The sequence below is a fragment of the Malassezia japonica genome, chromosome 5 (genome assembly GCF_029542785.1).
Source record: "Malassezia japonica chromosome 5, complete sequence".
NCBI classification, from domain to species: Eukaryota; Fungi; Basidiomycota; class Malasseziomycetes; order Malasseziales; family Malasseziaceae; genus Malassezia; species Malassezia japonica.
The window spans coordinates 331,988-352,557 of record NC_083374.1 but is presented as its reverse complement, the minus strand read 5'-3'; the positions used below and the strand labels follow the sequence as shown (position 1 = coordinate 352,557).

The 20,570-nt window shown below is 64.3% G+C and overlaps 12 protein-coding genes across 12 annotated transcripts; 5 read left to right on the top strand and 7 right to left on the bottom strand.

The window, feature by feature from the left end:
• Window positions 1–149: 149 nt before the first annotated feature.
• Window positions 150–1,472, bottom strand: MJAP1_002969 (uncharacterized protein; the record flags this gene model as incomplete). The annotated part of the gene is made up of 4 exons (XM_060266901.1): window positions 150–259; window positions 282–302; window positions 325–1,212; window positions 1,235–1,472. 4 exons carry the CDS (start codon window positions 1,470–1,472, stop codon window positions 150–152), a joined length of 1,257 nt encoding a protein of 418 aa, XP_060122884.1.
• Window positions 1,473–1,756: 284 nt separating this feature from the next.
• Window positions 1,757–2,197, bottom strand: MJAP1_002968 (uncharacterized protein; the record flags this gene model as incomplete). The annotated part of the gene is made up of 1 exon (XM_060266900.1): window positions 1,757–2,197. One exon carries the CDS (start codon window positions 2,195–2,197, stop codon window positions 1,757–1,759), a length of 441 nt encoding a protein of 146 aa, XP_060122883.1.
• Window positions 2,198–2,257: 60 nt separating this feature from the next.
• Window positions 2,258–2,796, top strand: MJAP1_002967 (uncharacterized protein; the record flags this gene model as incomplete). The annotated part of the gene is made up of 3 exons (XM_060266899.1): window positions 2,258–2,429; window positions 2,452–2,632; window positions 2,745–2,796. The coding sequence occupies 3 exons, from the start codon at window positions 2,258–2,260 to the stop codon at window positions 2,794–2,796; spliced, it is 405 nt and encodes a 134-aa protein (XP_060122882.1).
• Window positions 2,797–2,818: 22 nt separating this feature from the next.
• On the bottom strand, window positions 2,819–4,751 carry MJAP1_002966 (uncharacterized protein; the record flags this gene model as incomplete). The annotated part of the gene is made up of 2 exons (XM_060266898.1): window positions 2,819–2,822; window positions 2,857–4,751. The coding sequence occupies 2 exons, from the start codon at window positions 4,749–4,751 to the stop codon at window positions 2,819–2,821; spliced, it is 1,899 nt and encodes a 632-aa protein (XP_060122881.1).
• A 47-nt stretch (window positions 4,752–4,798) lies between these two features.
• On the top strand, window positions 4,799–7,272 carry MJAP1_002965 (uncharacterized protein; the record flags this gene model as incomplete). Its single annotated transcript, XM_060266897.1, has 4 exons — window positions 4,799–5,570; window positions 5,593–5,846; window positions 5,942–6,259; window positions 6,400–7,272. 4 exons carry the CDS (start codon window positions 4,799–4,801, stop codon window positions 7,270–7,272), a joined length of 2,217 nt encoding a protein of 738 aa, XP_060122880.1.
• Window positions 7,273–7,570: 298 nt separating this feature from the next.
• Window positions 7,571–9,676, top strand: CDC6 (AAA ATPase; the record flags this gene model as incomplete). The annotated part of the gene is made up of 1 exon (XM_060266896.1): window positions 7,571–9,676. One exon carries the CDS (start codon window positions 7,571–7,573, stop codon window positions 9,674–9,676), a length of 2,106 nt encoding a protein of 701 aa, XP_060122879.1.
• A 30-nt stretch (window positions 9,677–9,706) lies between these two features.
• On the bottom strand, window positions 9,707–10,098 carry MJAP1_002963 (uncharacterized protein; the record flags this gene model as incomplete). The annotated part of the gene is made up of 3 exons (XM_060266895.1): window positions 9,707–9,804; window positions 9,827–9,936; window positions 9,959–10,098. The coding sequence occupies 3 exons, from the start codon at window positions 10,096–10,098 to the stop codon at window positions 9,707–9,709; spliced, it is 348 nt and encodes a 115-aa protein (XP_060122878.1).
• Window positions 10,099–10,138: 40 nt separating this feature from the next.
• On the top strand, window positions 10,139–12,291 carry MDV1 ([histone H3]-dimethyl-L-lysine(36) demethylase; the record flags this gene model as incomplete). Its single annotated transcript, XM_060266894.1, has 3 exons — window positions 10,139–10,994; window positions 11,017–12,131; window positions 12,154–12,291. 3 exons carry the CDS (start codon window positions 10,139–10,141, stop codon window positions 12,289–12,291), a joined length of 2,109 nt encoding a protein of 702 aa, XP_060122877.1.
• On the bottom strand, window positions 12,292–13,275 carry MJAP1_002961 (uncharacterized protein; the record flags this gene model as incomplete). Its single annotated transcript, XM_060266893.1, has 1 exon — window positions 12,292–13,275. The coding sequence occupies one exon, from the start codon at window positions 13,273–13,275 to the stop codon at window positions 12,292–12,294; it is 984 nt and encodes a 327-aa protein (XP_060122876.1).
• Window positions 13,276–13,430: 155 nt separating this feature from the next.
• Window positions 13,431–17,474, top strand: TOP2 (DNA topoisomerase (ATP-hydrolyzing); the record flags this gene model as incomplete). Its single annotated transcript, XM_060266892.1, has 1 exon — window positions 13,431–17,474. One exon carries the CDS (start codon window positions 13,431–13,433, stop codon window positions 17,472–17,474), a length of 4,044 nt encoding a protein of 1,347 aa, XP_060122875.1.
• A 14-nt stretch (window positions 17,475–17,488) lies between these two features.
• ECHS1 (enoyl-CoA hydratase) lies at window positions 17,489–18,379 on the bottom strand (the record flags this gene model as incomplete). The annotated part of the gene is made up of 1 exon (XM_060266891.1): window positions 17,489–18,379. The coding sequence occupies one exon, from the start codon at window positions 18,377–18,379 to the stop codon at window positions 17,489–17,491; it is 891 nt and encodes a 296-aa protein (XP_060122874.1).
• A 58-nt stretch (window positions 18,380–18,437) lies between these two features.
• Window positions 18,438–20,567, bottom strand: MJAP1_002958 (uncharacterized protein; the record flags this gene model as incomplete). Its single annotated transcript, XM_060266890.1, has 1 exon — window positions 18,438–20,567. One exon carries the CDS (start codon window positions 20,565–20,567, stop codon window positions 18,438–18,440), a length of 2,130 nt encoding a protein of 709 aa, XP_060122873.1.
• Window positions 20,568–20,570: the final 3 nt, after the last annotated feature.

Sequence of the window (20,570 nt, the reverse complement as noted above, 5' to 3'; positions counted from 1 at the left end):
CTCAAACGAGGAGTGTGTCATGGCGCGAAGAAAGCACTACGGTGAAAATGCCAGTACCCCTTTAGCGTCAGTGCATTTTCCGGGGCCTGTCGGACGCGTCGATCATGTCATAGGGCATACAGATCCAGCCAATCAAAATACAGGATATGTTAATTCGGCAAGACCCAAGGGCACGCGTAGCTAGTCAGATCCATGGTGCTCTTCTGCGTGCCCGGCACGGCCTGGATGTCGGTGGTGATTTCCACCGTGAGGTCGAGGTCTGGGTTAGCAGGGAGACATACTGGTACGGGTGACACCGCGGTCTGGGTCAGTGGATCGACGTACATGGATGCGCGCATGCGCCTTGGAAGGCCAGCTGCGTCTCGTCACCGGTGCTGTTTAAGCTCTTGTAGTTGAAATAGATGGGCACACTGAGCGAGCTCACTTTCCGGCCGGCAATCCAGTTGCCCGAAATTTTGCCCTCGCCGACCTTGGTCTTGGCAGGCTTATACTTCACGACGGCGTTCAGCGACTTGAGGTGCGACGGAATCCATCCATCGGTATTGTCTAGGCGCATAGAGAGCGTGCCGTTCATCACAAAGCCGGTGGGGAAGCCGGTGATGTTCATCGCGCCCTCGCCGTCGCGCGGCTTTAAGGGCTGGTTCGTAATCAGGCTCACACTCGGCACACGGGGGACAACAAAGTAGAGCGCAATGCCCAGCACCACGACAAACGCAAATCCGATGGCAACGGCCGCCCGCGGTCCGAACCATCCACAGATTGGCTTGTATCCTTTGAGCCAGGAGTCGACAGCGCCAAGCTGGCTGTACTTCCAGCGCTGCCGCTGGTTCTTGCGCGTCATTCGCTCGTGCTCATCAGAAGTAAACTCCTCGCCAAGGGGCGCAAGCTCCAAGGCCGAGTCGCCCAGGTCGTGTGCAAATGGCCGTGAGTCGTCATTTGCAAACGAGTAGCCCCGCGAGAGGTCGGCGGTGCTGCCTTGCATTTCGTGCACATGTTTGTCGCTAAACGTCACGGGATACGCGCCACTCGTGTCCTGGAACGACACGAGATGCGGACCAGACCGCCGGGTATGATGCGGCGGAATGCCGCCGATTGTTGCTGTACGCCGCGACGGGAGCGAATCCTGATCCCGCTGGGGGACCGGCACGACGGCCACTCCTTCTGGCTTCTGAGACTGGCTCATATTGTTAAAGTCGCGGTAGACGTCCCAATCTGGGTAAGTAGGGTTGCGCACCTTCATCAGAGTCGATTTCCGCATCGTCCTCCTCGTCGTCACTCTGGATGGCCCACGCACTGGCCGCCTGCTCCTCGCCGTGTGTCTGAGAGTAGGTGGCATACTCCTCGCCGTAGGGCTGGGGGTACGCCGAATGCTCGTCATACGACTGGGGATACGTCGCATGATCGCCCCATCCCTCGCCCGAGTCGCGGTAGGACTCGGGCGCGGGATACGATTGCGACCCGTACGCGCTCATCGCCGTTCGCGTGAAACACTGCCGAGTGTTGGTGTTGTCCCCAACACGCATGTGACCTAAAAGGTCGCCCACCGGAATGCCGCGGCATCGGCCCCAAGCGGCGCAGCAGCGCAGCATGGCGTACGTTGCCAGCAGGAAGCAAGGGCAACGACACCCGCGAGTGCGGCAGAGAGACGCACAAGAGAGACGCATAGAACGAGTGTCGTGCTACGGAAAGCGTACATAGGTCGTCGGATTTTGCTAGGGTATCGCCTGCGCAGCGCAGTGGGTATCATGGTGTACAATCACGCAGGCGAAGCCGCGCTCGGCGCGCCCGGCGCGCCCGGCACCGCCAGCGAACTAGTGGTGTCCAAAACAGAGGAAAGAGAAAGCAGCGTGCTGGTCACATTGCCGGGTGCCGACGTTGCATTTCCGGCATGCTTAGGAATGCGCCTTTCGCTAGACCCTGCGAGCCATGGCATGAGGAGCACGACGCTAATGATGAGCGCCGTCACGCCAATTAGAATACAGAGGCTCGCGCGGTCGTGGGGAAGGTACCGCTTGTACCCTCGCTGGGGCCACGTCCGCCGCCCGGCGTCGTCTGGTTGCCCGCCAAATGTGCGCAGCGGAATAGCCTCTGTGTCTGCATCAAATAGGGTCTGATTCACGTTGCCATCCTCCCATTCCTCGACCGTCGCGTCGGATGCGGTCGAGACGCTGTCGATGCTCGACGCCCGTCCCGCCATATGGATGTGTGGAGGTCGGTCAGTTCCGCGTGGAGAACCTCGCTCAACAAGACCAACACCATGCGCCTGTTTGTGTGGATCGCGGTTGCGGCGCTGGTTTCGTGCGCAAGCGCGCAGAATGCAAGCCCAACGCAAATGTCATCATCCGCTGCTGCGTCGAGCAGTGGAGGAAACTCGTCGTCGGTGGCGTCCGGCAACAGCACCGCCTCGAACTCGACGAGTGCGTCGGGCAGTACGTCGACTTGCTTACACAGACTCGACCTCGGGACCGCCCCCTATTACCGGTACGGTGGGTGAAATCAAGACTGGAGGACTGGCTGGTACAGCCTCCGCGCCGATGCCGGTCGGTACCGCGGCCGGTCCGGACGACACGCACTTTGTGAGCGCTGCGCAGCAGGTGATGGGCAGCGTCGCGTTCCCCCTTGCCGCTGCGGCGTGCGTCACTTTGCTATCGTATTGGTAGCTACGTATATACCTCTGTAGCCCACTCTGTAAAGATAGCGTGGTTTTGGCCGATGTACTCTTTTGGCGCGCAGCGCAGCCGCAGCCGGGGATGCTCGAGCAAGTGCGCCGGTGCATTCGTGCGCACTGCCTCGTAGTCTACCGCGTGCAGGACCACGGTCAACTCCCCTACGCCGCAGCGCCCAGGAAATTTGTACTGTGACCGCGACGGGGCAAGCATGGTGGACAGGGCGGCAATCACGCTGTGTGCGCCTTCCTCCCACGTGCTGTGGAACATGGACCAGGTCACCGATTCGAGGTTGGGTAGTGCGCCAAACGCGCCGGCCAGCGACGCGGCCTCGTCTTGGAATAAGAGACATCCTGTAATGGAAATGTGGCGCGTATAGGCAAAAGCAGGGTGGTGCGCATCGCCAAAGAGCAAGGGATGCGCCCAGTACGGCGGCGGTGGGCCGAGGTAGACGCGGTCGAGATGGGGGAGCGACATGGCGCAGCGCTGGCCGGCCACGACGCGCTCCAGCACACCCGAGAGGCCAAGCGACTCGAGGTTGGGTGTTAGACTTAGGACAGACTGCACCGTTGCAATCAGCCCGCCGAGCGTCGGCGGCAGAGTAGGCTCGGCGCTCGGTAGCGGGATATCGGTGTGCCGAGGCTCCTTACCCGGGATACTCAGCAGGCTAGGCGCCAGGCCCAGCGGGCGCGGCGCAAATGACGCCAGGACCATTTGGTCGATCGTCGGGGGAATAGGATCGCCGTCGAGCGACTGCCCGGGCTGCGCCCAAAAATCGGTCGTGTCGCGCTGCGCCTGCTGCGCCTGCGCAGGATTCCCGAGCTCGTTGCCGACCAGGAAGTGCATGACGCCTGACCGTGCGTACAAGCACGGATCATCAAAGCGGTCACGCGCGGTAAAGAACGACGCGCCGCACTGCCGCGCGTGCACAAGACGCGCGTCGGTCCTGTACGTATCGCCGAGGATCGCTTTTCTTTCCGCGGGCGTACACGTGCGGCCAGCCCACTGTCCATGCGCAATGGCCTGGGCAAGGAGAACACAGAGCCAGCGCGGGAGCTGTGCCATCCATTCCTGTGGCCACTCAGCGAGGATGCGCCACTGCAGGGCGACCAAGCTTTCGTGTTGGTCGACTGGCAGTGCGTCCGGAATGGGGGCCGGTGTCGCTGCAGTATCGTCCCAGTCCAGTGGGTCGTGTCTTGTACCTGTCCGGCGCTGCAGGAGGTCGTACGCCTCGCTGGGCTCCTGGCCCTCGAGAAACGCTGCGAGGTTTACACTTGCGTCCTCTGCCTCTTTTCGGAGCGTGCCGTAAAACTCGTCCAGATTCGTCGTCTTTGTAGCCTCTTCCAGGCGCGCCTGGTACGCCAGGGCGCGTGCCCAGTGCAGGAGGCACCGCGCCTCGTGCAGGCGGAGTACCCATGCCCCTTTGCCGATCCACTCGTCGTCGCGGTCAAATCCAGGTCGGTAGATATCAAACCCCCGTGCGCCGGGCGGCCCCACGAACAAGGCGCACACTTCGGCCATGTCGTGCTCTGTGACGTGCGGCAGCAGCGACCCGTTCGGCTCGCACGGGTGCGCGTTGCGTCCGCCGACGCCGCGAAACTCGGGGGCCAGCGAGAGGCCGCGTTCGTAGCTCGCGAGACCCCCCTGAAAGAAGGACATGGGCAGCTCTGTCCGTGGCGTAGTCGTCCCCACATACAGGTGGCGCACCATGCGCCCCAGCACGGGTCGGCTGGACAGCGTCCGGGCAAGCTGCATCAGTTGTGACGGCCGCTGCAGGACCGGCGCACGGTACAGGAGCTGTGCGCCCAGCGTATAGTGCTTCTGGCTAAGCTGCATGACCTGCGTCACCATCTCTGTATCGAGTTCCACCCGCTCCTCCTGCTCCAGCTCGGTGCGCGTCGGTGCGGGGAAGAGGAGCGTGGAGAGCGTGCCTGGCACGACCGCCTCTACATTCCCAAGCAGGTCTGACACGCGTGTATTGCGCACATGGTATTCTTTGACCTCGGTTTGCGAATTACGTGGTAGTGAACATGCATACACCAGAATCGACTCCTTGAGCTCCTCTGGGAGCGCCGCGCGCGCCATCCCCACGGTGGTCAGACCCGATCCCGATGCGCACGGCCGCCTCCACAATGTCCATTCCAGTGCAAGGCGCGTTTGTGCACGGCGCCGGGGCGGAGGAGGAGCGTTGCCGCCTGCACGTTGTGCTTGCGCAGGTCTACCCCAACACCTCGACGGAAGGCGTGATTGGCGATGTGCTGCCCAAGCTCGCTGCGCTGACCAAAGAGGCTGCAGTGCACGGGGCCGATGTTATCGTCTTCCCCGAGTACTTTCTCACCGGCGCGACGCACGGCGCGTGGCACAGTGTGCGAAAGTGTGCGGCGCTGGAAGGCCACGATGTCGCACCGTGGGTGAGCGAGGTGGCGGACATTGCAAAAGAGAACAACATCGCGATCGTGACCGGCTCGGCGGTGCAGCACCGTGCTTTTGGCACTGCCGAGGAGCCGGCGCGTGGACTGTACAATACGACCTACTTTCTGGACCGCACCGGCACAGTATGCGGCATATATACCAAGCGCAATCTGTGGCATGCCGAGCGCCCCGTGCTTACGGCTGCGACGGACGATAGTCACCCGATGGACGAGCAGCCGTCGCTCTTTGTCTTTGAGACGGCGCGTGGTTTTTCGGTGCGCGCGTCGATGGTCATGTGCTGGGACCTAATGTTCCCGGAAGCCTTTCGGCGTATGACCGCGCCGCCGAGCGAGGTGACCGAGTACGTCGACCTCGACAGGCCCGGGCAGTGGATCGGCCCCGACGTCGTCTTTGCGCCGACGTGCTGGTTTGCCGACGATTCCGGCCCCGAGGCGCTCGCATGGAACCCGAAATGTGAATCTGCATGCCTAAGTACGTCCCATTTCTTACCCAGACGCGATTACCGTGTGCCGTGCCATGGAGAACGAGTGCTATGTGCTGATGTGCAACGCGGCCGGCCCGCCGCCGAACGCATCGGGCCCGATCGGGCTTGGCCTCTCGAGCTGCAACGCGCCCCTGCTCGGCTGCGCCGCGCGCGTCGAGCATGAAAACGAGACGTTGCTGTACCACACACTCGACATGCGCGTGCTGGCCGCCGCGCGCGACACCTTTCGCATCCGCTACGACATGCACGACGGTGTGCTCCGGGTGCCTCGATAGACCACGTGGCGGTGGAGGACGTCGTTCACTTTTTAGACCGCATGGCGCGAAAAAAGGCGCGTCGAGCGTCGCGTGGTACGCAGAGCGCGGAAGAGGATGCGGGCGATTCGAGCTTTGTGCTAGACACGGGTAGTGCAGATATCCCCGAGCTTGAAGCGGAGGCGCCGCCCGAGCCCACCGAGACTAGCGGCCTGCAGCTGCCGGAGCACGTCGCGATTGTCGCGGACGAGCCCGAGCCTACGCCGGCGGAGCCGACGGCAGACGGAGACTATGAGCAGCTTGATGCTGCGCCCGGGTCGCGATACTACGAGGCGGAGGCGGCGGACGACCGCCGCCAAAAAGGCGTGTGCCCGGTGTGTGGCGAAGCTGGCCACGACAAGAAACGGTGTCCCTACCAACAGGTACGTCGAGCGACTAACGTAGTGTCTTGCGTGTGGCGCAGTGGATGAACACGCGACACGCGACTGCCCCCTTGGCACGAGCTGTTTCCGGTGCGGCGGTGTCGGGCACCGCAGCAAGGTACGTCGTGCGGCTCACACAGGACTGTCCCCAGCCCCGTACCGCAGGCCGCAGCCGCATCTGCGACCGCTGCGGCAGCATGTCGCATCCCGAGACGAGCTGTCCCACGCTCTGGCGCATCTACGCATACAACACGCCGGAAGAGTACGAGCACCGGCGGGCGAAGCGCGCACGACACCTCGAGCGCCGCGCCGAACGCAAGGCCGAGCGCACGCAGCGCCGCGAAAAGAACCGCGCAGGCTGGGCCGCGGCGCTGGTCGAGCCGAGCGACGAGAGCGGCCCGAGCGACGAGAGCGACTCGGACGCATCCGACGACGATGCGCCGCCGCCCGAGTGGGACCCGTCACTAAAGTGGTGCTACAACTGCGCCGCGTCCGGGCACCACTGGGGCGACGACTGTTTCCTGCGCCGCACGAATCCGACGCGCCCGACCGGCGATCCCTCGCCATTTAGCGAGGCGCTCGCGTCGTCGGGCCCCTTTAGCAAGCCCCGCAAGGACTTACCGGTACGCGGCACGCCCGTCGCGGTGCCCCCCGCACGGCGGCGGCGAAGCGACGGCGCATTCCTTCCTCGCCCCTCGCTCCTGGAAGATATGGAGCGTGATGACGACTCCGACTGGTTTGCACGCCGCCAGGCCCTACGGCGCCCTCCTGTGGACTATGATTCCCCCGCCCGTGGCCGGACCTACGACTCACCTCGCCGCCCCGACACGCCGCGGGGCCGCGATCCACGCCGGCCCCCCACGCCCGGCCGGGGCAAGCCGCCCGGGCGGAGCGCGAGCCGTCCCCGCTCGAGCTCGCCGCCCCCCCGGCGCGTGCGGCGCGGCAAGGGCCACCGCCGCGACCAGGATGCCCCGAGCCCCTTTCGGCCCCAGTACCGTGGGGGCTATTCGTAGCGCTAGCCTGCAACCCCTGGCGTGCCTCCGCCCCCCTGGCCCCTCGGCGACGCACGGGGCACACTGCACCGCGCAGGGCGCGCCGCGCATTCCTCGGCCGAACACCTTACTGGCAACGCATACCGAGGCATGTCCCACGTGGTTGATGCGTGACGCGTCGTGACTTGTCCTGTCGGACGCGTCTGCATGACGCATCACTGGAATCTGCCGCATGGCGCGCCGTAGCGCGTAAATGGGCTTGCATTGCGCGTGCGGGAGCGCGAAAAGGCTTCCGTGGAATTGCTTGCCCCTGTCCACTATGACCGTAGCACAGAGCCGTGCTCCGCTCGGTGCGACACAGGTGCTCCCCAGCACCACGGCAAGCTCGGACAAGATGGGAGGCGCGCGGCCACGCACGCGCGCTGCGGCGCGCGAGGAAGAGCGCCAGAAAAGCGGTCCCGAGCCGCCGGCACGGCCGGCGCAGCGGCTGAAGCATACGTGCCCGTCGGACAGCGACGAGGACGAGCGCCCGCCGAGGCGTACGTCTGCGCGCCTCGGCGGGTGTGCGGGTGCGCCGCCGCGGACGCGCCGCCGCGTCGACGACAACAAGGAAAATATTGCACCGGTGCGCTCCGTCACCCCGGGCGTACTCCGCGAAGAGGCGCAGGTGCGCCGCGCCGGCCGGGCGTTTGGCAGTGCGATTGCGATGCGGACGCGGGCGCGTGCGCGTGAAACGGACGAGGAGGAAGAGACGCAGGACGAGGCGGCGCGGGACGAGGAAAAGGATGAGCCCCAAGCGGCCGTGTCGCTGCCTACGCCGCCGCGCACGCCGTCGCGTGTGCGCCACGCCGATTTTTCCACGACGCCCAGCTCATCTGAGACGGCCCATTCCACGCTCTTTGACCTCGGAAGCGCGAGCAGCGCGGCCACGACACCGGCCACGACGCCGACCAAGAATACCCCTTCCCTCTATGCTCAGGCTCGTGCGCTGCTCCGCGACGGTGCCGAGGCGCCGTTGGTGGGCCGCGAGCGCGAGCGCAGCATCCTGCATACCTTTCTCGATGGGTGGCTGCGTGCGGACGCTCCAGCGACGTCGGGATGCCTGTACATTTCCGGCATGCCGGGCACCGGCAAAACGGCGCTCGTGCGCTCGGTGCTGGCCGAGCGTGCCGGTGCGCAGGTCCAGACTGCGCTGATCAACTGTGTCGGCCTGTCGCACCCCCACCAGGTCGCTTCCGAGATCCTGGCGGTGCTGGGCGTGCCCCGCAGCGACGATGCCGGGCGTGATCTCGAGATCCTCGAGGCGGAGCTCGAGCGCCGGGCGCAGCACGAGCTGATCATTGTGCTCGACGAGCTCGACCACCTGCTGCATACCCGTGTCCACCAAAATGTGCTGTACCGGCTCTTTTGCCTGCCGAGCCGCGTGCGTCCGTCGGCGCGTGTCGGCCTGATTGGCATTGCCAACTCGCTCGACCTGACGGAGCGCTTTGTCCCGCTGCTCTCGAGCCGCGGCGTGCAGCCCGAGCAGATGCAGTTCCAGCCGATGGGCGCCGCCGATGTCTGCGCGGTGGTGCACGGGCGTATGGACATGCTCGGCATCGACGCGCCACTCTTTTCGCGTCCTGCCCTCGAGCTGCTCGCACGAAAGCTCACGGCCGTGTCGGGCGACCTGCGCCGCGCGCTCGATACCTGCCGCCAGGCGCTGGACCTCGCCGAGGCCGAGCAGGCGTCGAAAGGGCTCAGCGACACGGTGCGCGTGCAGCCCCAGCACATCCTGCGTGTGCTCTCGCACATGGCCGGGCACGCGCAGATTGCGCGCGTGCGTGCGCTCGGCGTGCACGCCAAGCTCCTGCTCCTTGCCTGGGTCACGATCCAGGAGCGTGCGGCCGCGCAGCTGAACCCCAGCACGGTCGACGGCGGCGTGCGCATTGCCGAGCTCGAGACGGCGTACCACGCGATGCTCCATGACGACGCCGGGTTCGTATCGCCTCTCGAGACCTCGGAGCTGCTCGACGTGCTCGACCGCCTCGAGGCCCAGGGGCTGATCCGTATCTATGCCGAGGCGACGGGCGGCAGTGCCCCCCAGGCCTTTTCTAAGTGCGGCGGCAGCCGCTCCGGCACGCCCGTCCGCCGCGTCTCGCCAAGCGGCAAGCGCGCAGCGGCGAAGCAGCTCCTCGGCACGAACCGCCGCGTGGTCCCGTCGCTGGACCGCGACAGCATCGTCAAGGCGCTCACCACGCGTGGCGAGGCGCACGATGAGCAGCACACGCCGACGGTCGTCGAGGCGATGTGCCGCCTGCTGCGCCATGCCCAGGACCGCGTTGCGCGTGCGACGCTCTGGCGCGTCGAGCAGCCGGAGCGCGAGCACATCCGCAACGAAGAGCTGGGCGGCGGCCGTTCGGCGCTCCCCACAATCCCTCTGTAGACTTTTTCTTTACATACCCGAGGTAGCTATCTATGCCTTGCCAGCAAACTTGCCCATCGTCAGCAGCTCCTGCACGACTTCCGTCGGGGTCTTTTCGGCCAGAACAATGGTGCGCGGTGGCATGTTGGCTGGGTTAGCGGAATGGCGTACCAAACTGCGCCTGCATACTCGGCGCCTCGCCCTCGCCGAGCGGCGCGACGTCCACCGACACCTGTGGATTCGCATAGACGATTGTCGGCAGTTGTTTGCGCATGAGGTCCCTGCGTCAGTCGCGCGGCGTACCAAGTGCGCTTATCGTTAAACGTCCGCGGCATACGGAAGGTCAGCGCGCTGAGCGCGGGCATACGGCGCGTCGCCACGCCCTCCTCGAGCGTCGCGAGCGTCGCGCGGAGCGCCGCGGCATGCCGAGCACCGCGAGCCATCGTAGAAGAAGATCACGTGCACAACGGTTTGTTGGACGCGATGGTGTGGCCGAGCGCGCCCGAGAGCCCGGTGAAGCGCATGCAGCGCTCGACCGAGAGTCCGGTGAAGCGGATGCACCGCTCGACCGGCTCATCGCACCGTAACGATATCGATGCGCCGCGCTCCGCGGCGAGCGAGCCGAGCCGGCTCCTGTCCGAGATGGCGCCCCACCTGATGACCCCGGCGATGGTCAATGCGCTGACCAAAGTGAGTCTGCAGGCCGGCCAGCTCTCTGCCTCGCGTGATCCGTATCCACTGAAGCGGTCGACGTTGCTGCTTGCGCCGCAGTTTTCGATCGAGAACCCCGCGCGGTCGCTCGCGAGGATCAGCTCGTCGCTGCTGCAGTTCTCCGGCCTAAAAGGCGCGCGCACGCCGGCGAACCAGCCCATGACCTCGATGGATGTGGGAGTGCTGGAAGAGAGCCAGCGCATCCTCGAAGGCGCCACCGCGGACCTCGAAACGGCGCTCGACACGTCCGAGCTCGACGCGGAGCGCGACGAGGTCCCCGTGTCGCTCCTGCGTGGCTTCCAGGCGACCGTGCCCCAGGCGTACGCGGGCAAGACGCGGCGGCGCAACGTGCGTGCGATCGCCAGTGCACAGACCGAGCGGCGGCCGCGCCGCGAGCGCGTCACAAGGATGGCGAGCGCCGAAAAGAAGCTGCTGTCCCTCGAGGAGCTCGAGCAGCAAAACGCCGAGATCACCGAAGAGATGCGCAACGTCACCATCCGGCGAAACCTGTATAACGCAGAGATTGTCCAAGTCGATGCCAAGATCGCCGCGCTGGAAGCCATCAAGACCTCGCTGCAGAACAAGCTCGTCGAGGTGCGGGAGGAAGAGCTCGAGCTGGACGACGAACGTACGTGTTGGTACTTACGCAGTGCAAGGCCTCACCGAGCTCCTCGAGCTCCAGCGGCACAGGCGCTCGATGCCGGGCGGCCGCGGCCTCGACGCCACGACACTCCTGCCGCAGGAGCCGCCGACGCACCGCGGCACCAGCCGGCGGCGAAAAGGGCCCGTGTTCCTCCCGTCGGAGCACGACGAGCTGCCTCCCGGCGTGGCGTTCATGACGCTCGCGAACCATGCGGGTCCGATCACGGCGCTCGACTTTTCCGAGCCGTACGGCACACTCGTCTCGGCGTCTGCCGACGAGAATATGCGTGTCTGGGACCTGAGCACCGGCGAAGAGGTCGGCCGGCTGCGGGGCCACACGGACACGGTCAAGTGCCTCCAGGTCGAGGACGAGCTGTGTGTCACCGGCTCGCTCGACCATGCGCTGCGCCTGTGGGACCTGCGGCGTGTCGACGACTACGAGACGGCTCTGTCCGCGCGCCTGGAAGGGACCGGCGGCGAGGACGCCGAGGATCCGTGTGTGCGCACGCTCGAAGGGCACTCGAAAGGCGTCACGGCGCTCTACTTTGACGACGGGTGCCTCGTCACCGGCGCGGCGGACAAGACGCTGCGGCAGTGGGACCTGGAGACGGGCCAGTGTGTGCTTACGATGGATATCCTGTGGGCCATGTCCAACACCAGCACGCACGCCATGGTCGACCTGCGCCCCGACGATCCGTTTGCGCCGCCGTCGCCCGATCCGAACATCGACCCGCTGGGGAGCATTTCGAACCAGTTCACCGGCCCATTTTCCTACCCCACGCCCCCGTACGAGGACGGGAGCTGGGAGATGTTCCAAGACTTTGTCGGCGGCGTGCAGTTCTGGGGATACGCGCTGGCGAGTGGCAGCGGCGACGGCGGCGTGCGTCTGTGGGACCTGCGCACCGGCCAGGCGCACCGCACGCTCCTCGGCCACACCGCGCCGATCAGCTGCCTGCAGTTTGACGAGATGCACCTCATGTCCGGCTCGCTCGACAAGACCGTGCGCATTTGGGACCTGCGCATGGGCAACGTCGTGGAGACGCTCCAGTACGACTACCCCGTGACCGCGCTCCAGTTTGACTCGCGCAAAGTGCTCACCGCGTGCGGCGCACGCGCCCTCGATGTAAGTCGCCTTGCTGACCCAGATGTACAACCGCACCTCGGAAAAACACGCGCCGCTCTCGATCAATGGCCACACGGCACCGGCCGAGCACCTGCGGTACATGGACCGCTACGCAGTGACCGGCGCGCGCGACAGCTGCATCAAAGTATGGTCCTTGTAGCTACGAACTCTGAACGTGGCAAAATAGTACCCCGAGGCCGATCGCAAAGAGCAGAATACACAGGTCGTCCACGAGAGAGCTCAGGAGGCTCACGACCGACAGCAGCGGCGCCAGGTACGGCACGACGCCGGGCGCCCACATGCTCAGCACGCTCCCGACACCGGTCGGGGGCGCGGCAGGGAGCTGCTGCTGCAAGGCGATGCGGATGCCCTGCAGACCCGCCTCGAGCGAAAAAAAGACCCAAAAGATGGGCCAGCTCGGGAGGTTGGCGGGGTGCGCCGCCTTGCCAATGTACGGCTGGAGATAGTCGAGCGGCGTACGGAGCGCGCCCCACGGAAAGACGCTGGGGTCGTCCGTGCTGAGCCACGCGCTCATCGGCGTGTATTGCTGCGCGAGCGACGCCCACTGCTTGCGGTAGGAGTGCTCGGCAAACGCAGCGATGGCTGGTGTGTCCAGCGCGCGGCCCGCAATACCTTCGGGTGCCGGGGAAAAGATGGAGCCAAACACGACGTAGAAAGCAAACAGGAGAATAACGGTCGTCTGCACCAGGCGCATGCGGCGGTCGAGGCGCTCCGCGCGACGCAGCGTCGCCGCAGACACTTCGGGCACCGCCGGCATCGCGTGGGGATCGCCCGCGGCGCCGGCCGTCTGGCCGAGGAACTGCTGGAACATTGCCATGGGGTCCGCGCCCGCCTGCGACGATTTGCCTTGCATCGCAGCCATCATCGCCGCAAGAGGATCGCCATCGGGCTTGGCAAACGAGCCGAGCGCCTCGTCCGGCTTGGCCGTGGGCTGCAGCGGGCTCGGTGTCACCGAGCTCTCCTCGCTCGGGCCGCTCGGCTCCGCGCGCGGCGCCGGCACCGGCTTGGTGTCAAGTCCGACGTACCCCTCGCCGCGCCCTGTGTTTGTAATGCGCGACAGGCGGTCGCCGCTCCGCTCGAGGATGCGCTTGCGCCGCGCCTCGCGCTGGTCCTCCGCGCTCATCGTCGTGGGAGTATCACGTGGTGTAGCGCCACGTGGCCCAGAGCGAGTGTTGAAGTGTTTATATGCGCTCGGGCGGCGTGCGCTTGGGCTTTTGTCGCTGTCCCCTGCTCGTCCAACGGTTTGCACTGAGCACCCGTGTAAAAGTACGGCCCACCATGGATTCTGAGGCGAATGCGGCGCGTTCAAAGAGTGCGTCGGAGACGTACCAGAAGCTGAGCCAGCTGGAGCATGTGCTCAAGCGCCCTGACACGTACATCGGTAGCATCGAGAGGCGCACCGAGACGATGTGGGTCTTTGACGCACAGAAGCAGCAGATGGTGTACCGCGACACGGCCTACGTTCCGGGCTTTTACAAGATTTTTGACGAAATTCTCGTCAACGCCGCCGACAACAAGGTGCGCGACCCCAACATGGACACGCTCAAGGTGAATATCGACACGGCCGCGGGCACCGTGTCCGTGTGGAACAACGGTCAGGGTATCCCGATCGAGATGCACGAAAAGGAGCAGGTGTACATTCCCGAGCTCATCTTTGGCAACCTCCTCACTTCCTCGAACTACGACGACGACGAGGCAAAGGTGACAGGTGGCCGGAATGGTTTCGGTGCCAAGCTCACGAATATCTACTCGACCGAGTTTACCGTCGAGACGGCCGACCGCGAGCGCGAGCAAAAGTACAAGCAGGTCTTTTCCGAGCACATGCACAAAAAGAGCGCCCCGAAAATCACCAAGAACTCGCGCAAGGAGGAGTTTACGTGTATCACGTTCAAGCCGGACCTCGCGCTGTTCCACATGGACTCGATCGATGCGGATACGGAGGCGCTCCTGATGAAGCGCGTCTACGACATGGCCGGCACCGTCAAGGGCGTCAAGGTGTTCTTGAACGGCGAGCGCATCAAGGTCAAAAACTTTAAGCAGTACGTCGAGATGTACGTCAACTCGATCCAAGAAATGAGCGGCGTGCCGAAGGAGGAGGAGGGCGCCGCGGGGCCGAAACCGACCATTGTCTTTGACACTAGCGAAAACAACGGACGCGTGTGGGAGGTGGGCTTTGCCGTCTCGGATGGCAGCGCTCGCCAGGTCTCGTTTGTAAACAACATCGCGACGATCAAGGGCGGCAAGCACGTCGAGCACGTCGAGGCGCAGATCGTCAACAAGATCCTCGAGCACGTCTCCAAGGGCAAAAAGAGCGCGGCAGTCAAGGCGAACCAGGTGCGCCAGCAGCTCTGGATCTTTGTCAACTGCCAGATTGTCAACCCCTCGTTCGACAGCCAGACCAAGGAGACTCTCACGCTCAAGCCGTCCGCATTCGGCTCCAAGTGGGTGATGCCGGACGAGTTTGCGCGCAAGGTGCTCCGCTCGGGCGTCATTGACAATGTGCAGTCCATCGCACAGTTCCAGCAGGACCGCCAGCTCCAAAACTCGGACGGCCGCAAGCGCTCGCGCGTCTCGGTGACCAAGCTCGAGGACGCCAACTGGGCGGGCGGCAAGCGCAGCGCCGAGTGCACGCTCATCCTCACGGAAGGTGACTCGGCCAAGGCGCTCGCAGTCTCGGGCCTGAGCGAGGTCGGCCGCGATGCGTACGGTGTGTTCCCGCTGCGTGGTAAGCTGCTGAATGTGCGCGAGGCGACGCACGACGCGATTAGGAAGAACGCCGAGATCAAGAACATCAAAGAGATCCTTGGTCTCCAGCACGGCAAGCAGTACGACTCGGTCAACGGATTGCGGTACGGCTCGCTGATGATCATGACCGACCAGGACTTTGACGGCTCGCACATCAAGGGCCTGATTATCAACTTTCTCGACCACTTTTACCCCTCGCTCCTGCGTATCCCCAACTTCCTGGTCGAGTTCATCACACCGATTGTCAAAGCGAGCAAGGGAAGTGAAGTCAAGTCGTTCTTTACCATGCCCGAGTACGAGCGCTGGAAGGAGAGCGCCGACGGCGGCCGCGGCTGGACGATCAAGTACTTCAAGGGTCTCGGTACGTCCAAGGCCGAGGACATGAAGAAGTACTTCCGCAACATGGACACGCACATGCTCTCTTTCGAGACGATGCGCCCCGGGGACCGCGAACTTGTGGACCTCGCCTTTAACAAGAAAAAGGCCGACGACCGTAAAGAGTGGCTGCGCCAGTTTGTCCCGGGCACATTCCTCGACCACCGCATCCGCCAGATTCCCATCTCGGACTTTATCAACAAGGAACTGATCCTCTTCTCGATGGCGGACAACATCCGCTCGATCCCGTCGGTGGTCGACGGACTAAAGCCCGGCCAGCGCAAAGTGCTCTTTGGCTGCTTCAAGCGCAAGCTCAAGACCGAGATCAAGGTGCAGCAGCTCCAGGGTTACGTCTCGGAGCACACTGCCTACCACCACGGCGAGGCAAGTCTCTCGGCGACGATCGTCGGCCTCGCGCAAGACTTTTGCGGAAGCAACAACGTGAACCTCTTGTCGCCTAACGGTCAGTTTGGTACGCGCTCGATGGGCGGCAAGGACGCCGCCAGCGCCCGTTATATCTTTACGGCTGTGCCGGGAATTACGCGCGCTCTGTTCAGTCCAAAGGACGATGCACTGCTCAACTACCTCGACGACGATGGCCAGAGTATCGAGCCCGAGTGGTACGTCCCCGTCGTGCCGCAGGTCCTCCTTAACGGTGGCGAGGGTATTGGCACTGGCTGGAGCACGTTTGTGCCGAACTATAACCCCGCCGACGTTGTCGCGAACCTGCGCCGCCGCATGTCGGGCGAGGAGTACGCGCCGATGGCTCCGTGGTACCGTGGCTATACCGGTACGATCGAGCAGACTGCGCCGGAGCGCTACCGCGTCGCAGGCCGCGCGACGCAGCTCGATGAGAGCAACTGGGAGATCACCGAGCTCCCTGTGCGTACTTGGACGTCGACCTACAAAGAGTGGCTCGAGGAGCGCACGTCGGGCTCGGAAAAGACGCCCGCGACGGTGCGTGAGTACAAGGAGTACCACACGGACACGACCGTGCACTTTATCGTCGAGCTGAATGCCAAGGGTATTGAAGAGATCAGCAAGATCGGCCCCGACGCCTTCTTCCGCCTCTCGAGCGTGATTTCGACCGGAAACATGGTCCTCTTCTCGCCCGAAGGCAAGATCAAGAAGTACGCGTCGCCCCTCGAGATTCTCGACGACTTTTACTTCCTGCGCCTCGGTTTCTACCAGCGCCGCAAGGAGCACCTGGTCGACGACCTGAAGCTCGTGTACGACCGCCTGTCGAACCAGGCACGCTTCGTGAGCATGATTATCTCGCGCGAGCTCAGCGTGTCGAACCGCAAGAAGGCTGAGATTGTCGAGGAGCTGCGCCGCCTCGACTTCCAGGCCTTCCCGAGAAAGGTCGCCAAGGCCAAGAGCATCGTCGACAAGGCCGAGGAGCCGCAAGAGGACGAGGATCCGGCCGAGACGGGCGGCGTGACCGACTACGACTACCTCTTGAGCATGGCGATCTACTCGCTGACGCGCGAGCGTGTCGAGAAGCTGCTCAAAGAGCGCGACGAGACTGAGCACCAGCTCAAGATCCTCCTGGGCCGCTCGCCCCAGAACCTCTGGGACGAGGACCTGACGCAGTTCCTCGAGGAGTGGGATGCGGTCCTCGCTGAGGACGCCCGCCTCGCGGCCGCCACGAGCTCGTCGCAGGTCAAGGTGTCGACAACCAAGCGCCGCGCGCCGGCCAAGAAGGCGGTCAAGAAGGAGGACCGCGAGTCGTCGATGAGCATCTCGCCGGAGAAGCCCGCCGCGAAGCCCAAGGCGACTGGCGCGGCGGCCGCGCCGGCGCCCAAGCAGCCGGCTTTTACCAAGGCCGAGACGCCTGCGCCGGACTCGACGCCTGCCGTGGTACCGGAGAAGCACGCCGCGGACGACGACGAGCTGAATCTGTCTCCTGCCAAAGCCGCCAAGCCTGCGCCGAAACCCCGTGCAAAGGCCGCGCCGAAGGCTGCACCCAAGCCCAAGGCTGCGCCCAAAGCGCGGCGCAAGACGGACGAGTCCGAGGAAGAGTTTGACGACGACGACGACGAAGATATCCCAGCCCCCACGACGCGCCGCGCCGGCTCGTCGCGGACGGCGGCGCGTGCGCCGCGCAAGTACGACGTCGAGCCTGACGACTCGATCCTTCGGGACTCGGACGAGGACGAGGGCGCTGTCGACGAAGGCAGCGACGATGATTACTATCGTTGATCATAGACTATGACCTAGTTGTTGGTAAAGTCGGGCTTGCGCTTCTCGGCAAAGGCAGCCATACCCTCCTTTTGGTCGTGGGTGGAGAAGAGGGACTGGAAGAGGCGGCGCTCGAGGCGGATACCCTCGGCGAGCGAGAGCTCGTACGAAGAGTTGACGGCCTCCTTTGCAGCCTGGATCGCGATCTGGCTCTTCTTGCCGATGCGCGAGGCGACCGCCACAGCCTCGTCCACGACCGAACCCTCGCGAACGACGCGCGAGATGAGGCCAGCGGCCTCGGCCTCATCAGCGGTGAGGTTGCGGCCGGTGAGCACAATCTCCATGGTGCGGCTCTTGCCGATAGCGCGCGTAAGGCGCTGCGTGCCGCCCGCACCAGGGATCACACCGAGGTTGATCTCGGGCTGGCCAAAGACGGCGGTCGGCGAGGCGAGGATGATATCGGTCATCATCGCAAGCTCGTTACCACCACCCAGGGCGTAGCCGTTGACCGCGGCAATGATCGGCTTGCGCACCTGCGTAAGCTGCGACCAGTGGCCAAGGAAGTTGGACTTGTACGCCTCGGCAAAGGTCTTGTCCTTCATCTCCTTGATGTCGGCGCCGGCCGCAAAGGCCTTCTCGCTGCCAGTGATGACGATCGCGTTGATCTGAGCATCCTCGTCAGCCTGCTTCGCAGCGTCGTTCAGCTCGTGGAAGAGCTGCGAGTTGAGCGCATTCAGCGCCTTGGGGCGGTTCAGCGTAATAAGACGCACGCCCTCCTTCGGGTCCGACACCTGGATGTTGGTGTAGGCCTCGGTCGCAGCAGGCGACAGGCGGGGAAGCGACGTGGAAAACGTCGCACGCGCGGTCAGCGGCGCAGCAGAGCGCACAGGCGTCACAGCAGCACGGACAGAACGCAGAGCAAACATGGTGGTCAGGGGTGGGGTCGGGCCGTTTCGGCCGATGCGAACGGGCCATGTGGAGACGCTATGGTACACGGCCGGCGGGCGGCGCCGCACCGGGTCGGGTGGTGCCGGTGCTCGCGCGCGAGCCCGCGACGCGGCGGCGTGTCTTTTTGACGGCCTCGCGATGCATCCGCTTGAAGTTTTGCGTGAGCTCGCCACGCTGCGCTTTCCAGCGCTCGTCGATGGCCTCGTCCGAGTCGACGCACCAAAAGGGCGTCGAGCCGGAACGCTGCAGGACCTCGAGCAGGCTATTCCGTCCGAGCGTCGCGGGGGTCGTCAGGAGGGGGAGGCGCACGGATGCAGGGCGGGGGGTGGTCGTAGTGACAGGGACGGGTGCGGGTGCGGGCGCAGGCTCAAAGGGATCCTCGAGCACCATATCGTCGAGGTCCTCTTCGGCAATTGCGCCAAAGAGCGAGAATCCGCCATCATGCTGGAACATGTCCTTGAGCGAGGTAGATGGTTTGGGGTCGCTCGAATCCGTAGGTGCAGCTTGGGTAGATTCGACGTCCGTCGTGGTATCAAGACTGGCCAGGGGGTTCGGCGTTTCGGTGGATGGTTTGGACTCTTTGGGAGCAAGCTCCTTTGGTGCTGGCTCCTTTGGTGCTGGCTCCTTTGATGCTGGCTCCTTTAGCGGAAAAGTGGGCTCTCCCGGCGCTTGGATAGGCTGCTCCGTTTGCATAGGCTCATCGGCCTGCGGGGCAGTCGGCCAATCTTCATCATCCGACTCGGTGAAAGGCACATGCACAGGCGGTGGCGCCTCGGTCCGGTCCGAGCCAATCAGGCCACCTAGCAGCGCAAGTGCACGAGCACGCTCGTCGCTGCCGGATACGGCCGGCGCCGAGCCTTGCATTTCCTCGTAGCCATCCGAAAAGTCGGATTCGTCCAGGACTGGCGCCGCACGCGAGGGCTCTGAAGGGTGAATGGGTTTGGGAGGAGTGGGTTTAGGGGGTTCGGGCTGCTGTGCAGGTGCTTGTGGCTCTGGCTCATCCCACCATGCCGAAGATGAGGGCTTGGTATGCTCAAAGAGGTCTTCAGGCGCATCGTCATGCTTGCTAAACAGTTCTTGAAGCTCGGACGCGTCGTCGTCGTCGTCGTCGTCGTCGTCGTCGTCGTCGTCGTCGTCGTCCGCCTCTTGAGTCTCTTTATCAGCATCTTTATCGGCATCTTCTTCCTCTTCCTCCTCTTCCTCCTCTTCCTCCTCTTCCTCGTCCTTCTCTTCCTCACGAGGCTCATGCACGGCACTCTTTCCCCCTTCGTCCCACCAAGCACCTCCTTCGCCTTGATCCTCACCGCCAAACAGCGACGTCGGCACTTCTTGCGTCGCCATCGCCTGCTGGATCTGCAAATCGTCCGGCATGTCCCATTCCGATGCATCGTGTGTACACTTGCTTGCGATCTGCACGCGCTTCTTTTCCGGCACCCTTTCAGTGGCCAGGACCTTGCCGTCCTTGCTCAATGCACGCCAATGCACGCCATGGTCGTCTTCGGTGCACTCCCAACGCACCTGCTCGCTCGACCCCGAGGCAAGTGCGTCGAGCAAGCTCCCTGCAAGGTGCTCGCGCGGGTACCGCGTCGGGTCGATCGTGACGCGGTGTGCGCGTTCTGACGAGCCCCGTTTGCGCTTGTGTGGGTGATCCGCCGGGCGCGGCAACGGGCGTGTCGGGCGCATATGCATCGGGCGCACGAGGTGCCCCGTCGGCGTTGCCTTCCATCCCCACTCGCCCTCTTTGACCTTTTCCATGGTCACTGGGCGCATATCGTTCGGCTGCACGCCGAGCCACGGGCGTTTCTGCAGCCACTTTTTCCGGCGCTCGAGCTGGCGTTCCTGAGCGGCCTCGGTGACTTTTTCCTCCTTTTCCTTTCGCTTGAGCATGCGCTCAGTAATGCGCGGCTTGGCCTCGCCCACGCGTAGCTTTGCGCCCTTCCAGATCGCGCCGCTGAGCACATTCATGCATTTTTGCAGCTGCGCCGGCGTCGCGTGGATCGTTGCAAAAGCGTATGGCCGCCGGTTTCCGACCGCGTCGACGTACTGGTCATCACACCCTTCGAGCTCCTGCACCTCGCCGTACTGCTCGAGCTTCTCACGCAGCGCCGTGTGCGAGAAATTCGGCGTGAGGCCCGAGATGTGCAGCCGTTTGGTGATCCGCTCCATGGG